The sequence below is a fragment of the Sarcophilus harrisii genome, chromosome 1 (assembly GCF_902635505.1).
Source record: "Sarcophilus harrisii chromosome 1, mSarHar1.11, whole genome shotgun sequence".
NCBI classification, from domain to species: Eukaryota; Metazoa; Chordata; class Mammalia; order Dasyuromorphia; family Dasyuridae; genus Sarcophilus; species Sarcophilus harrisii.
In genome coordinates, this window is record NC_045426.1 from 715448363 (window position 1) to 715463879 (window position 15517).

The 15517-nt window shown below is 45.8% G+C and overlaps 2 protein-coding genes across 2 annotated transcripts in view; one reads left to right on the plus strand and one right to left on the minus strand.

Annotated features, from left to right (window-relative positions):
• The window catches only part of LOC111719283 (zinc finger protein 345), a 369988-nt gene that overhangs the window by 86111 nt on the left and 268360 nt on the right, over window positions 1-15517 (minus strand). The window lies entirely within an intron of this gene.
• Window positions 210-13382, plus strand: LOC111719280 (zinc finger protein 883-like). The gene is made up of 5 exons (XM_031958453.1): window positions 210-910; window positions 2572-2698; window positions 3216-3323; window positions 10491-10665; window positions 11001-13382. The coding sequence occupies exons 1-5, from the start codon at window positions 866-868 to the stop codon at window positions 12376-12378; spliced, it is 1833 nt and encodes a 610-aa protein (XP_031814313.1). The 5' UTR covers window positions 210-865; the 3' UTR covers window positions 12379-13382.

The following is a 15517-nucleotide window of genomic DNA, read 5'->3' on the forward strand; positions in this document are numbered from 1 at the left end:
AGGGCTTTCTCGGGCGGGCTCGGCTTCCCCCAAACGTTAGGGGGCGGGGCCGGCGCCTGCGCCCTCACAGCCGCCCCTCCTCCCGGGCGGGGCCCCGGAGACCCAGAACTGCGGGCCCGGGAAGCCCCTGCAGGCGCCCCCGGGAGACGCCAGAGAGGAGCCAAGACGTGCCCAGGAGCCCCAAGCAGAGACCGGGCCAGGAAGCGTTCTCCGTTTGGCTTTCCCGGTCAAACCTGGGCGGGGCCAGGGCTCGGGCATGCGCACTGCCCGACCCGGAAGGTCCGGACTACATTTCCCGGCAGACTTTCCGAGAGCGCTCAGGGCAAGGTCCCGGCGCGGGCTCCAAGGTTACATCACGTTTGCCCCGACAGCCAGTTCTTTTGTCAGGACGCTGTGTCCTCATTCACCCTCAGCCGCTATCAGTCTCTGGGCCGGGGAGAGTGAGGACCAGCGGCGGAAATGGGACGCTGACGCGTAGTTTCAGAGCCGGCGCCAAGGTGGAGTGTTGGGGGAGGGGAAAAGCAGAGGAGGAGCCGCGGCGTCCGCCTTTCTGCCACGCCCCACACCTTGCTCTTCGCTAACGATGGGGCGTGGCTACGGATGTCAGCCAATCAGCGGTAAGATTGCTCCTTCTCGGGCCGGGAGTCGCGAGGCACGGAAGCTGGATTCCTCCGCCCTTCCCTTGTAACCACGCCCTCTCCATGCCCGTCTTCCTGCTCTCCGCACGTGGCTTCAGGAGTTCTGATTGGGCGGCGCGGGGAGGAGGCGTGGCCGTGCTCTCAGTCCGAGTGGGCTCAGGCTCCTGCATCCCGCCGGCTTCGGGCTGGTCCCCCCCCCTCCCCCCCCCTCCCGGACGGAAGCGGCGATGGCCCCGGGACCCGCGCCTGCGGCTCCTGCGGCCCCCGCTACGGTGAGTGAAGGCGGGGCCGGGGCGGGGCGGGGGCCCCTCCTGGTCTTTTCTCTTGGCGCCGGTTCCGGTCCCGGAGAGATGGTTAAGCACCTGCTGTGTACCCCGGGGGAGCAGGTCTCGGCTCTCTAGAGGCGCCGGAGGGAACCGCTGGGATTAATGGGGAGGGGGCTTCCCTGGTCACAGTCCTCCTGGGGGGCTTAGGAGGGGCCATTGGGATTAATGGGGAGGGGGCTTCCCTGGTCACAGTCCTCCTGGGGGGCTTAGGAGGGGCCACAGGATTAATGGGGAGGGGGCTCTCCTGGTCACAGTCCTCCTGGGGGGCTTAGGAGGGGCCATCGGGATTAATGGGGAGGGGGCTTCCCTGGTCACAGTCCTCCTGGGGGGCTTAGGAGGGGCCACCGGGATTAATGGGGAGGGGGCTTCCCTGGTCACAGTCCTCCTGGGGGGCTTAGGAGGGGCCATCGGGATTAATGGGGAGGGGGCCGTTTTCATTCAGGAGTCTGCCCCAAACTCAAGGGCAACTCTAAAGCTGAGGGGGGTCCTGACCCTCACCCTCTCCTGGGGTAGCCGGCCAGCCGGGGCCCTGCATGGAGCGGGCCAGGTTTGGTGTCAGGCCCTTAGCAGTTGGGGGACCCGCAGCCCACTCCCCCTTCGCCTGTTCTGGTCTCCTCCTCTGGCGAAGGAAAGGGCGCACCCCTCCCTAACCCCCGCCTGAGCTGCTTAACACAACAGGATTCTCGAAGGCCTCCCCCCCCCCCAAAGAGCTTTCCTTCCGGAATGTGTCAACCAGCTTCTGCCTCCCTCTGCTTCTTTTTGAGGCAGTTGGGGTGAAGTGCCCGGGGTCACAGTCTCAGTGTTGGGACTCAAGGCCTCCTGAATCCGGGGGTGCTCTATGGGCGCTGTGTCACCCAGCCCCCCCCACCCCCCATCCTCGGGTGGAAGGAGGTCACTGAGCCTTTGGACAGACCCACCGGTGCTTGGGAGGATATTCCTCGTCTGGAGGCCCCCCTGTCCTTGGGAGAAAACGCCTAGCCCAGGGACCTGGGGAGCCGGGCTGGGGGCCAGGGCTCCTGGAGCATCCTTGGGGGAAGTGGTTAGTGAAATCCAGCTACCCCTAGTACTCTCCTGGAAAGCTGGGGGCAGAGAGCCCGTGAGAATCCCATGGCAAGGTGAGAATCTGCTGGCGTTGTAAGAATCCGCTAGCACGTGAGAATCCACTGGCATCAGTGAATCCGCTGGCGTTGGACCTTTGAGACTTCAGAACTAAGCCCAGAATTTTGGGGAGCAGCCACAGTTAAGGGGAACAATGTGGCCCCCAAGGGAGTCAGAAGGAGCAGTGTCCTAGAGACCCAGGGCACAGAGGGCATCCACAGTCCAGGTAGATGGACCGGGTGAGACCAGGTGAGATTGGTTCTGACCTAAAACCAGCTTGTGACGCTAGTGAAGTGCTTCAGGCCGTTAGACGTTGCAGAAATGCTCCCTTTTACTAGCAGAGGTCTGGGTCAGTTCTGGCTGGCTTGTGAGTCCAGTGGGATGTGGCGGGCTTGTTGACCATACTGACTGCTTCCTGGGTCCGGGATCCCACCTCTCATCCCCTGCCAGGTCCAGATGCGGGGGGGCGGGGGGGCCGCTAGGTGACCTAAATGCGTTTGCTGTTTCAGGAAGTCATGACATTCAAGGACGTGGCTGTGGCCTTTACCCTGGAGGAATGGCAGCATCTGGACCCTTCTCAGAAGGACTTGTACAGAGAGGTGATGCTGGAGAACTACAGAAACCTGGTCTGCCTGGGTGAGGACCGCTCTTGGGATCATCCAGAGTCCGCCCCTGGGAGGGACACAGCACCTGGGGGTATCCCGAGTGCTTTGCAATTATTCTCTGGCCTCCTGAATCCTATTGTGGCCTTCAGTGGTTGGGCTGCCAGCGAGGGAGGCAGGGGAGGTCCAGCCCCCTGGATGATGATGTTCCAGAGGCCTCTCTGTTCCCTCGGGCCCAAGATTCTTGGGTAGTGCCCCAGGTATCTGCATTTATTAAGTCCCTGTTCTGGGCCAGGCATGTGTACGGGAGACCCCCAAAAGGCACAAAACACCTGCCTGCTCTTGGGTATTCTCCTCAGGGAGAGCCATAGCTGTCTTTCTGACCCCAAATCCACGTGGACCTTTGGGAACTTGTTCCTCAGGAGCCTCGGGTTCTTTGGTACCAGTTCTCTGAGCCTCTCAGCCGGCCTTTTTTCAAGAAGAGAGAAGGAACTAAAATGAATCCTGAAGGGGCTCTCTGTCCATAAAACCTTTCCATGTTCAATCAACAGGCCTGGCCATTTCCAAACCATACGTGATCCGCCAGTTGGAACAAGGGAGAGGACCTTGGATGCCAGAGGGAGGCACCTCCCTCTGTGACAAAGGGAGCCACCGTGCAGGTGAGTGAAGGTCGGGGCCCAGCAGCCTTCCTGACACAACAGTCCCCGCTGCTGCTCCTTCGGCCCAAAGGGTGCCAGTGTATTCCTGCCCTGGCCCACCACTAAGGCTCCCATTGAAGTGGTCTCCTCTTCTTAGAAAGCAAGTGGCCTTGATGAGGTCTGTCTACCAGGTTTTTGGGGGGCAGGGGAGGGGAAATGTTCTTTAGAAAACTGGAAGAGGACCTTCAATGGAGGGACACCCAAAGAGAAGATCTGAAAGCCTCAGAGAGCTCCCAGATTGTGTCTGGAGGCCGGAGGCTGGCCTGAACACGTGGAGCCAAGAAATTTGAAGAGGGACGGCTTGTTCTCTGAGGATGCTGAGGGCATCTGTGTGGGCTCGGTCAGGGGAAGTGACAGTGGCTGGTGACTCTGCCGACCAGTCTGTCATAACAGAACCAACCAAGACCTACAACCTCGGCCCGTTGCTGGGGATGCACATAGATCCAAACGAGGCTGCTAGGATGAACCTAGAAAGTCTGGCCAAAGGAACTGCATCTTAGGTAAGAATGAAGACCAGTGGCTTGAGGTGTTTGCGTCCAAAAGATCTGATGTGGGAAGGGAGAGTTTAATTATCAGTCACTTAGCCCCACCATGTACCAAGCCATGTACTGGGAATACAATTTCTTTTTTATTTTATTTTATTTTTTTAAATGACTTTTTATTGCCAGAACCCATGCCAGGGTAATTTTTTACAACATTATCCCTCACACTCACTTCTGTTCCGATTTTCCCTCTCCCTCCATCCACCCCCTCCCCCAGATGGCAAGCAGTCCTATACATGTTAAATAGGTTACAGTAGGTCTTGGCTACAATATATGTGTGCAGAACCGAACAGTTCTCTTGTTGCTCAGGGAGAATAGGATTTAGAAGGTATGAATAACCCGGGAAGAAGAACAAAAATGCAAGCACTTTACATTCATTTCCTAGTGTTCTTTCTTTGGGTGTAACTGCTTCTGTCCATCCTTGATCAATTGAAACTGAGTTAGATCTCTTTGTTGAAGAAATCCACTTCCATCAGAATCCACTCTCATACAGTATCGTTGTTGAGGTATATAAGGATCTCCTGGTTCTGCTCATTTCACTCAGCATCAGTTCATGTAAGTCTCGCCAATCCTCTTTGTATTCATCCTGCTGGTCATTTCTTACAGAACAATAATATTCCATAACATTCATATACCACAATTTACCCAACCACTCTCCAACTGATGGGCATCCATTCATTTTCCAGTTTCTGGCCACTACAAACAGGGCTGCCACAAACATTTTGGCACAGACAGGTGGGAATACAATTTCAAGCAGAAACAGCCAGGGGGAAAGTGAGGAGTCTTGGCCTGGGAAAGAACTCGCCAGTCAGAGGAGGATCGAGGCTTCTCTGGGATGAAGGCTGAAAAGTTCCAGGGAATAAGTGTGAGTGGAGTTCTCTATGGAGAGTTAGCTTCTGAAAGTTGGATTGGGGTTTCTGGATTCTAGTGTGGGTCGACTAGCCAACCTGAAAGCTTTTTTTTTTTTTTTGCTGAGACAGTTGGGGTTAAGTGACTTAGGTCACACAGGTAAGAAGTGTTGAGTGTGTGAGAGCAGATTTGAACTTGGGTCTTCCTGACTGCGGGGCCGGTGCTTTATCCACTGTGCCACCTAGCTACCCCAAAAGCTTTTAAAGACCAGAGTGACTTTTCATAGAAAAGGAGAGGTTTGATGAGACTCACCTAATGTGTAGCCATGGAGCAGATGCTGCTGAGAGACTCAACAGTGTGATAAATGTACAAACTTCCAGGAAACACCTGCTGAGAAAGGAATAATGGGAGGGTGGCCCATGGCCACCTGTGTCAGCCCTAAGTCCATCAAGCCTAAACAACCAGCAAGAGGAACAGAAGTTGGAGCAGGGCTGTCAAGTTCCTCGCTTTGCCTTGGGGCTTAAGGTCCAGAACAGAGCTTTGGATCTAACAAGTCAATCCTAAGTTACAAAGAGAGGGCACAGCATCATTTGTGTGAGGGAATCCGGGGACCAGCAGAAAGAAGCGTGAGAACGGAAGGTGAAAGAACAGACAAGCGGGGACTTGAGCAGCAGAGGGCTCCCTCGTTGAAGCAAGGGATGAGAGAAGAAAAGGGAGCAGAAGGTCCAGAACCAAGCAAGGAAGCATTTATGGAAGGCTGTCTGTATGCCAATCCCTGCCAAGAACCGGAAATACACTTGGCAAACAGTGGAGTTTGGGAGCAGGTCCGAGGGCCTACAGACCTCTGGTTTTGTTTGAGTGCTGGTCTTGTACTTCAGAGCTGGAGGAGCAGACAGGGAGTTTCTTATTAGCAAACAGCAACTGTCAATGAATGTTATACACACGCTATGTCTGCACACACATTGTCGGATGTTTAGCCTAATGTGCCATCTCTTCTGGACAGGGCAGAGAGGGATGCCGGACCGAGGTGCATAAGCAGGAGTTCATGAGGGCTGAGGGAAGTTCCAGTATGAGCTAACAGTGGCCAGGGCATGGATTTGAAGTCCAGAAGTCCGTCAGTCTCCCAGAAGTTCACTGCAGAGAAGGGGAATGGGGAAAGATCCAGTAGAAAGGATTATAGATAGAGCTGAACAAGGTTAATGGTGGATACAAGAGGGGATGGGAGTATAGCTTAGAAACAAGGGATGGAAATGAGAGACTGACAAATTGCCCTTGAGATATGAGTGGACAGTACCCAGGGGATGGTCTCCATTCTGTGAAATAAGAAGAGGAAAGAATGGGAGGAGTACTAAGAGATCCTTGGGTAACAGCCATTGTGGTGAGTGGGAGAAAGAATGAGTTAGGGAAGAGAAGAAGACATCTGTCCCATTGGGGGCCTATTTAAAATTAGAGAACAAAAATTGGTTTATTTCCATGACCTTTCTCACTACTTTCTTTTTTGTTTAATCAGAATATTTGCTCTTTTCCAAGAAAGCGAAGAAGAGCTGATACCTTTCTTTACCAAAGCAAGAGATGAGAGATGGGCCCCAGAGTTCCCCAGCTAGTACTCTTGTACAAGGAAGGCCCAATGGAGGGCATCCACTGTGGTGAATTTTTGGGAGAAGATGGATATCCTTTAGGAGAAGGAACTAGAGGCATTTAAGGTCAATGTGACCATAATTCAAGTTTTTGAAGGGCATCTTAAGGAACCCAGGAAAAAAAAAGAACTCTTTTAGAGCAATAGAAAGTTAAGAATCTCAGGAATGAACAATGGAAAAACATTAGGAAAACAGAAACAATCATTTATTAAGTACCTACTATGTATGAACTCTATCCTGAGCACTTGTACAGATGTTATTTCATTTGACCCTGTGAGGAGGGTACATTTATTATCTGTGTTTGACAGATGAGAAAACATGACTTGCCCGGAGTCGCACAGTAAGTAGTCTGAGGATTTGACTTCAGGTCTTTCTGATCCCAGGCATTTCCCTTATACCTCATACATGCCCCACAGCTGCCTCTTTTTTTTTTTTTTTTTTTTTTTAATTATAGCTTTTTATTTACAAGTTATATGCATGGGTAATTTTACAGCATTGACAATTGCCAAACCTTTTGTTCCAATTTTTCCCCTCCTTCCTCCCACCCCCCACTCCCCCAGCTGGCAGGTTGACCAATACATGTAAAATATGTTAAAGTATAAATTAAATACAATGTAAGTATACATGTCCAAACAGTTATTTTGCTGTACAAAAAGAATCAGACTTCAAAATAATGTACTATTAGTCTGTGAAGGAAATCAAAAATGTAGGCAGACAAAAATAGAAGGATTGGGAATTCTGTGTAATGGTTTATAGTCATCTCCCAGAGTTCTTTTGCTGGGTATAGCTGGTTCAGTTCATTACTGCTCTACTGATTTGGTTCATCTCATTGCTGGAGAAGGCCACGTCCATCAGAATTGATCATCATATAGTATTGTTGTTAGTGTATAATGATCTCCTGGTCCTGCTCATTTCACTCAGCATCAGTTCATGTAAGTAACTCCAAGTCTCTCTGAAATCATCCTGCTGGTCATTTCTTACCAAACAAAAATATTCCATAACATTTATATACCACAGTTTACCCAACCATTTTCCAATTGATGGGCATCCACTTAATTTCCAGTTTCTGGTCACTACAAAGAGGGCTGCCACAAACATTCTTCCAGCTAAATTCAGACACCATCTGTGTGACTGTGCAGGTCACTTTACCTGCTGGCCTCAGGACCTTGCCTGTAAAATGAGCTGGAGAAAGACGTGGCAAACCACGTTCTCACCAAGAAAACCCCAAATGGAGTCGTGAAGAATCGGACCCCATGGAAACAGTTTGGGCAAAAGTTCTCTGAGCTCTGTGCTATGGGCCAGCAATATGATAGAGAAGCAAGATGGGCTCTAATTGGGGAGACAGTGCTAAAGGAAATCCTGACCCCAGGCCCTGGGGGTACATCAGTGGGACTGAAGGTTTCATAGACAAAACAGACCAGATCTTGGGACATGGGCTTACTCACTGACAGTGCCGAAGACTTTGGTCCTGAAGCTTTTGTCCTGAGACTTCTGTAACTGGCTCCTGTGGAAGTTGGGACTGGAATCCTACAGAGAGAGCTGCCATGTTCGTTCTAGGATTGCTTCCCGGGCAGAGTGATCCCTGGGGGCTGGACTAGGAGGAGTTCTGCTAGTTTGGCAGGTCTTTGGGTATGGGGTCCTGTGGAGAAGCTCGCCGGCCTGCCTGGACTACCACAGTGCCAGGCCTTTCCCTCTCCAACTGCTTTGCTGATTTTTATATACAGGAAAGCAGTATTTGTAAAGCCATGGATTCACAGACTTGGTTTCTTAAGAAAATTTCTAGAATGAGTGTTTAATCAGGTGGTTAGGGAAGGTAGAGCCCAGGCTGTGGCGAGCCTGGCTTTGCTGGGTGAGGGGCTGCCAGACTCACGTGCTCTCTTACTTTGACTCGGCTCCTAAGCTTTGAGGAGAACACTGTCGACTTTTTACCCAGATCTGGGCAGCACACTGGACAGAGTAGTTTAAGCCCCTCCTGTAGAGGGAGAGAGATGGGCATTGGGGTGGGATGCCATCAGACCCCTTCATGTCAGCGAATGAGAGGGCAGGGTGGGCCCCAGGGTCAGGGCTTTGCTGGTCTTGGGTTATTGAGCATTCTGTCTCAAACGTGTATGAAGATGGGAATGTTGGCCTCCTTTGTAATAGTAACACAGTTTATGTTTGCTGAGTCTTGTGCTAAGCACTTTACAAATATCTTTGGTCTTTACAACAGTTCCAAAGGTAGGCGTCCATGTTTTCCTGACTCCAGGCTCATACTCCACGGTGCTCCCTCCCTGCCCTGCTTTCTTTCCCTAAAGCCTCCTGAAGCCCAAACCTGCCCCATTCTGTTCTTCCCCCATTTTGATTGCACATGACTCCCCTTCTCCTTCCTGGCACCCTATCAACCTTCTTTCTCATAAATGACATTTCTGTGCTTTGGGGGTGGCTGCCCCTTGTGCTTAGCTAAGTGACTTGGCCCAAGCATCCCCTCTGGAGCCTTTCTTGATCTAGCGGCTAATGTTCCCTATCATTAACTTGGATTCATTTTGGTTATGGATATATGTGTGTACTTTGTAAATGCTTATTTACGTGTGGGTTGTCTTATCTCTCACACCCTCCCCAAAGGACAGAAGAAGGGGAGAAATTACTAAGAAGCAAATTCAGGGTTAATAAGGAAAAACTTCATAATTTGAGCTGTATATAAATGAAATAGATGGAGTTCTTCCTCATCAGGTGTGTTCTAATGGGGGTGTCTTCTTAGTTCTAGATTAGATTAAATGTTTACTGAGAGATCCTTCAAGCTAACATTCCATTTTTCCTTCCAGACTTTTACCTACTGCAAAACTCCTTTCTCTTGTGAGTAGGTAGCAGGCCATAATAATAGTTGACATTTATATATATTTCCAATGTGTGAAACTGCTCAGTACTTTATAATTATTTCATTTGATTCTTACAACAACCCCGCGGATGTAGGTGCTATCATTATGCCCATTTTAGTTACAAAACTGAAATAATCAGGTTAAGTGACTTGCCCATGATCACACAGATAAATGTCTGAAGCTGGTTTTGAAATTAGGTCTTCCTGAAGATAAACCTGGAGTTCTGACCATGTACCACCTGGAGGCCTCATGATACAATTTCCAGGGATTTGGAAGATTATACCAAGTTTCAGTCGTATTTCTGCTATTTAATATAGATGTGACCTCACCCTGTTTCCCCATATGCAAAATGATTGGGCTGGACTTGGACTTTGGGGTGTCATCAATGACAAACAGTAAACACTACTCATTGTTAGAACATAAATTCTTTACATGTAGCTCCCACATACTTCCACTCTTTCCTTAAATTTACTCTGATAAAATGGTAAAGGAAAACCTTTTGGTAAAGGAAAACCTAGTAAGGTAGAGAGAATCTTTGGGTCTGGGAATCAAAATCCAAATTCTATTCCCAGTTGTGATACTCAATAGTGTGACTTAGACAATAATTCTTAACTCCTTTATTTGCAAAGTGCATCATGAACTTGATAATCTCATGTGGTTGATAGAAGGATCCAAGTGAAAATTTTTTAGTACCTTTAATGAAAGATCTCCCCCCCCCTTTTTTTTGGGATAGTACGTCAAAGCAGATTCCTTTGACCAAAAAAAAATTTTGATAGTATGTACATTACTTATAGAAAATGTTTAGAATAGCCTACAACCCTCCAACAGCTTTTCTTACACAGAAAAAACCTTGAGATTTTTACCTCCTTTTCTGTAAATAATGTACATATTATGTAAATAACATATCATACAGAGGTCCTAAACACTACCACTCCAGCTTAAAAGGAGACTTGGAGACCTGAAAACATGAGGGAAAGGGGAGAGGAACAAGAGGAAAATCATTAAGTGACTTGCTCAGGGTCACACAGATAGGAAGTGTTAAGTGTCTGAGGTCAGATTTGAACTCAGGTCTTCCTGACTTCAGGGCTAGTGCTCCATCCACTGCTTCACCTAGCTGCCTCAAGGGCAATCATCAATAAGCAAATTTACAGTTGGCATGAAAGTCAGTAAAATTGGTGGAAAAAAATGAAATGATTTTCTTATTTTCTGCAAAGTAGCACTGGTGACTTTGGGCATCTTTTTCAGATTGGGAAGAGATAGTTGAAGTAAAGGAGCCCACTCCAAAGCTTGGCATTACTTTGAAAGGATTTTATGAAGACAGATTGCCAAGGCATCATCAACACCATGCTGCCAAACTTGGACAAGCTTTAGAATGTGATGCTATGTCAGAGAGACAGCATGACAAGGATAAATCTTCTAGGCAAGTAAAAATCACCCCTAAGGAAAACTGCCAGTACAGTGGGGCCCCACAAAAGTCATGGATGGGGTGGAAGCTCAAGTCTTGGGCTGGTCCTTTTTCTACCATATAAATTATTCATTAGAAAGTCTCCCTAAATGGAATACTTGGAAAAAATATTTTCTCGAGTCTGTTTAGACTGAGTAAAGATGAGATCTTTGCCGCAAATGAGGTATTTTCTAATTGTAATTGGTTCAGAAAATTGTTGTTACAATGCAGACTTTATGTAGTATCTTACTGGAGAAAGTATTATGAATGTAGTTATTCATATTCAGCTTATTCATTACTTCCCATCACAGTTTTCATACTGGAATGAAGCCTCATCAATGTAATGAATGTGGGAAGACCTTCTGCTGGCGCAAGGGACTTAATGTACATCAGAAAATTCATAGTGGACAGAAACCCTATACATGTGATGAATGTGGAAAGGCCTTCCTCCTGAGCACGCACCTTATTCAACATCAGAGAATTCATAGTGGAGAGAAGCCTTATGTATGTAACGAATGTGGGAAGGCCTTCCGCCTTAGTGCACACCTTACTCTGCATCAGAGAATTCATAGTGGAGAGAAACCTTTTGTATGTAATGAATGTGGAAAGGCTTTCTCTCAGAGTTCACAACTTAACCGACATCAAAGCATTCATACTGGAAAGAAAGCTTATAAATGTAGTGAATGTGGAAAGACTTTTAGTCGGAGCACAGGACTTATCAAACATAAGAGAATTCACACTGGAGAAAAACCTTATAAATGTAATGACTGTGAGAAGGCCTTTCGTCGGAATGAACAACTTATTCGACACCAGAGAATTCATACTGGAGAGAAACCTTATAAATGTGAAGAATGTGGTAAAGCCTTTCGTCAGAGCTCACAATTTAGTCAGCACAAAAAAATTCATATTGGAGAGAAGCCTTACCAATGTACTGAATGTGGGAAGTTCTTTTTAGAGAAGACGCAACTTACCCGGCATCAAAAAATACATACTGGAGAAAAACCTTATAAATGTAACGAATGTGGGAAGGCTTTCTTGGAGAGGAGGCAGCTTATACAACACCAGAGAGTTCATACTGGAGAGAAACCTTACGAATGTAACCAATGTGGAAAAAGCTTTCGTCAGAGCTCACGATTTAGTCAACATAAAAAAATTCATACTGGAGAAAAACCTTATGAGTGTAATGAGTGTGGGAAGACCTTCCTAGAGAGGAAACAACTTACCCAACATCAGAGAGTTCATACTGGAGAGAAACCTTACAAATGTAATGAATGTGGGAAAAGCTTTCGTCAGGGCTCACGATTTAATCAACATAAAAAAATTCATACTGGGGAAAAACCTCATGAATGTAATGAATGTGGGAAGGCTTTCTTGGAGAGGAAACAACTTCGTCGGCATCAGAGAGTTCATACTGGAGAGAAGCCTTATGTATGTGATCGGTGTGGGAAGGCCTTCAGCTCCAAGTCATACCTTACTGTACACCAGACAAATCACACTGGACAGAAGGCTTATGATAAATGTAGTGGACGTGGGAAGGTCTCTCCCAAGAAGTGCCTTACTCAGCATCAGAGAATTCCTATCGGAGTGAAGCCTTATCAATGTAGTGAATGTAGAAAGACCTTCCTTGACAGGAAACCACTTATTCACCATCAGAGGATTCACACAGAAGGAATTGCCACCTTGCTGTAGCAAACGTGAGATGACCTTCCAAGAGTAGAAACAGCTTATTCAACTTCGAAGCCTTTGTAAGTGTAGCGAAACCCTGTGAATGTGATAGAATATGGGAAGACTCTTCTTGGGAAACAGCTTGCTCAACCTCGGACTTCATAAGTGTAGAAAAACGTTGTGAATATTATGAATATGGGGAGGCTTTTTTAGGGAGTAGAGAACCTAAGTCAACATGGGAGAATTCATGAGTGATGGGAAGCTTTTATGAATATAACAAGGCCTTTCATAAGAGCTCACCATTTAGCAAATATAAAAATAATTCGTGTTTATGAGACACCTTATGAATGTGAAAAGGCCTTTCTAGCGCAACTCAGAAATTTCATTGTGGTGAGAAATGTGAATATAATGTGGGAAAACTGTATAAGACCAAACAGTTTTATCAGTGTCAATACCAAAGTGAAACTATGGTTATTCTGTAGAATAGCTTTCTGAGAGCCTATGTCTTTATGAAGATAACAAATGTAAGAAGGATCCCAACCACTGCAGACACTGAAATTTAGGCATTCAATTAAAGGGAAATTGTAAAGATCTGATTGTCACACTATGGTCTGGGACACTGACTGATCTTGTGTGGCCTAGGAAACCTTTATTTTAAAATGTAAAAACCTTGGCTCTGGGGTGGGCCACATTTGGCCCTTAAGTTGAAGTTGTCAAATCTTTCTATACTACATGAAGCAAATATCTAGTTTCCCATGAGATTTCCTTAAGGTTTCTCCCAAAGAATAACAACAACAATAGCAGCTGTCATTTATATAGCACCTACTACGTGCCAGGCATTGTACTAAGTACTTAAAAAAATTAGTCATTTGATCCTCACAACAACCTTAGAAGGTAGGTGTTGTTATCATCCCTGAGGTAACTGAGGCAAATGAGTTGAGTCAGGAGTTTGGTTAACCATCACATAATATTGCTGTGTTGCTGTTCTGGTTCTGCTCACTTCACTCAGCATCAGTTCATGTCGGTTTCTCCAGTCCTCTCTGAAATCATCCTGCTAGTTGTTTCTTACAAAACCATAATATTCCATAACATTCATATACCATAACTTGTTCAGCCATTTCCCAACTGATGGGCATCCACTCAGTCTCCATTTCCTTGCCAGTACAAAAAGGGGAAAGGCATTTCAAAGTAGTCCAGTGAGCAGCATACTTCATTAGGCATTTACAAAGCCTCTAGGAGTGAGTCTCTCTGGAAATCATCTTTCACAAGATTGCAATGAAAGATGATTTCATTTGCCTCCTCCTAAAGTAGAATTTCATTGCTTCCACAACTAATTAACATAATGCATTGCGTCACCTAAACAGTGAAAACTGGCCAGTTTACTAAATGGAGACTACAGTAAGGGTAAAATCAGTGAACTGGATGGACAAAATATGTTTAATATTTACTTTCTAATGACTTGTACAAGCTTCACATTACATGATCTTAAACAGAGGAGCCCACCTTGATAGAACCATCAATCAACAGAACATTATCAAAGATATCTCCTTAATCTTATAATTCTCAACCTTTCCCCACATTGACATTTGAACATGAACTTATAAAGGGCCAAAACTTGAGTTGATGTACTGAGGTCGGACAACCAAGCACTTGAGGCTAATTACCAATTGGCCAATACTCTATTAGCATATGCTTGGAAAATGGCCCTTCCCACCATTCTGTGCTGGCTCGGATCTGTTGATATATACAGAGAATTGTAGGAGGGATTAAAGGGTGGAGTAAGACAAGCCAGAGTCACTATTTGGTGTGAGAGGAAGAGAAAGGAGGTGTGGAGATTGCTGTGTCCATTCCCTTCACTTCGAACCCTAAAACCAAGAATAAAGACCCAGGACGTTTGCTTATCCTGACTGGCTAATTCTAAGGCATCCAGGGTGCTAACTTGGTCTTCACATGAACCTCTAACAAACAGATGCAAATTTATACCTTCATTGGCATTCTGTACTGTGCATCATAGTGGTGCTCTGATTCCTTTCTGTTACCCTGTAATCTTACCTCATCAGCTGGTCTTCACATGATTGAGATGTTGTGAACATTGAACATCAATGGGCATTATTAGCTCCCAAAACCATCACAGACTTACCACAAATGTTCTGTAGAAACAAACTTCATTATTTCTTATTGCACTATTAAAGTTGTTTTATGATTTAAACTCATTCTCTGCTTAAGTTACTACTCTTCTGTCTGGTACATTTTCTTTTCTTTTTTTTTTTAAACATTAGATAACTGATTTTATTATAAAGCTGTCAAGCACAGAAGAAAAACTACACGTTGGATCTAGGTTGGACCCATTCACTAGCTGGACAACTAAGTCAAGTCTGTCTGATACATTTTTAAATGACCTAGTTGGCAACATTGGTTAATTCAGAAGTTTCTAGGAGAGTGTAGCTGGTGTGCCAGTGACAGAAGGAAAGAAAATCTTTTATCAAAGGGATCTTTTCCTTATAAAGGTTAGTTTATATAGAAACATTGTTTAAAATAAAGCCGTATGTGCATTTGAATTTTAAGTACATTAAACATAGCAGACAAAACTGTCCAATAATGTTGAACTCATTGTATAAAGGATTCAAAAAAGTGACATTTATACTTTGCAATTAAATGAGACTCGTGATGTTGGTAACCTAGTAATTTTAATTATTTTTGTGAGATATCTGCATGGTGGGAAAATAGTAGAGAATATGCTATTTCCTCATCACTTAATAAGATGTACAACTGGAAAATACACTTTTAAATCTAATTAGTTCATACTTTGAAAAACAATTGGCCCTTTGGTTATAAAGTTAACTAATGGAGCAGCATTGATGATTGGCAAATGTTGGAACATTATTTCACCTTTAAAAATGAAAACAAACACATTGTGAATGCACTGCAAGTTGTAACATCAACAAAAACTCATGACATACAAATTCTTAACTTTATATAGAGGGCAGTGAGTACATTACACTTCTAACAGATTTTACTCTCGTGGCAGAATTATTATTTGTCTATTTGAATTGAGAGAATAGTTGTCTTCTGCAGTGGTCATTCTTTTCAAGAGAGTGTATAAAAATGATATGACAACTATAAAGATTAGCATGTTTAGCAGATTTTTATTATAATTATTACA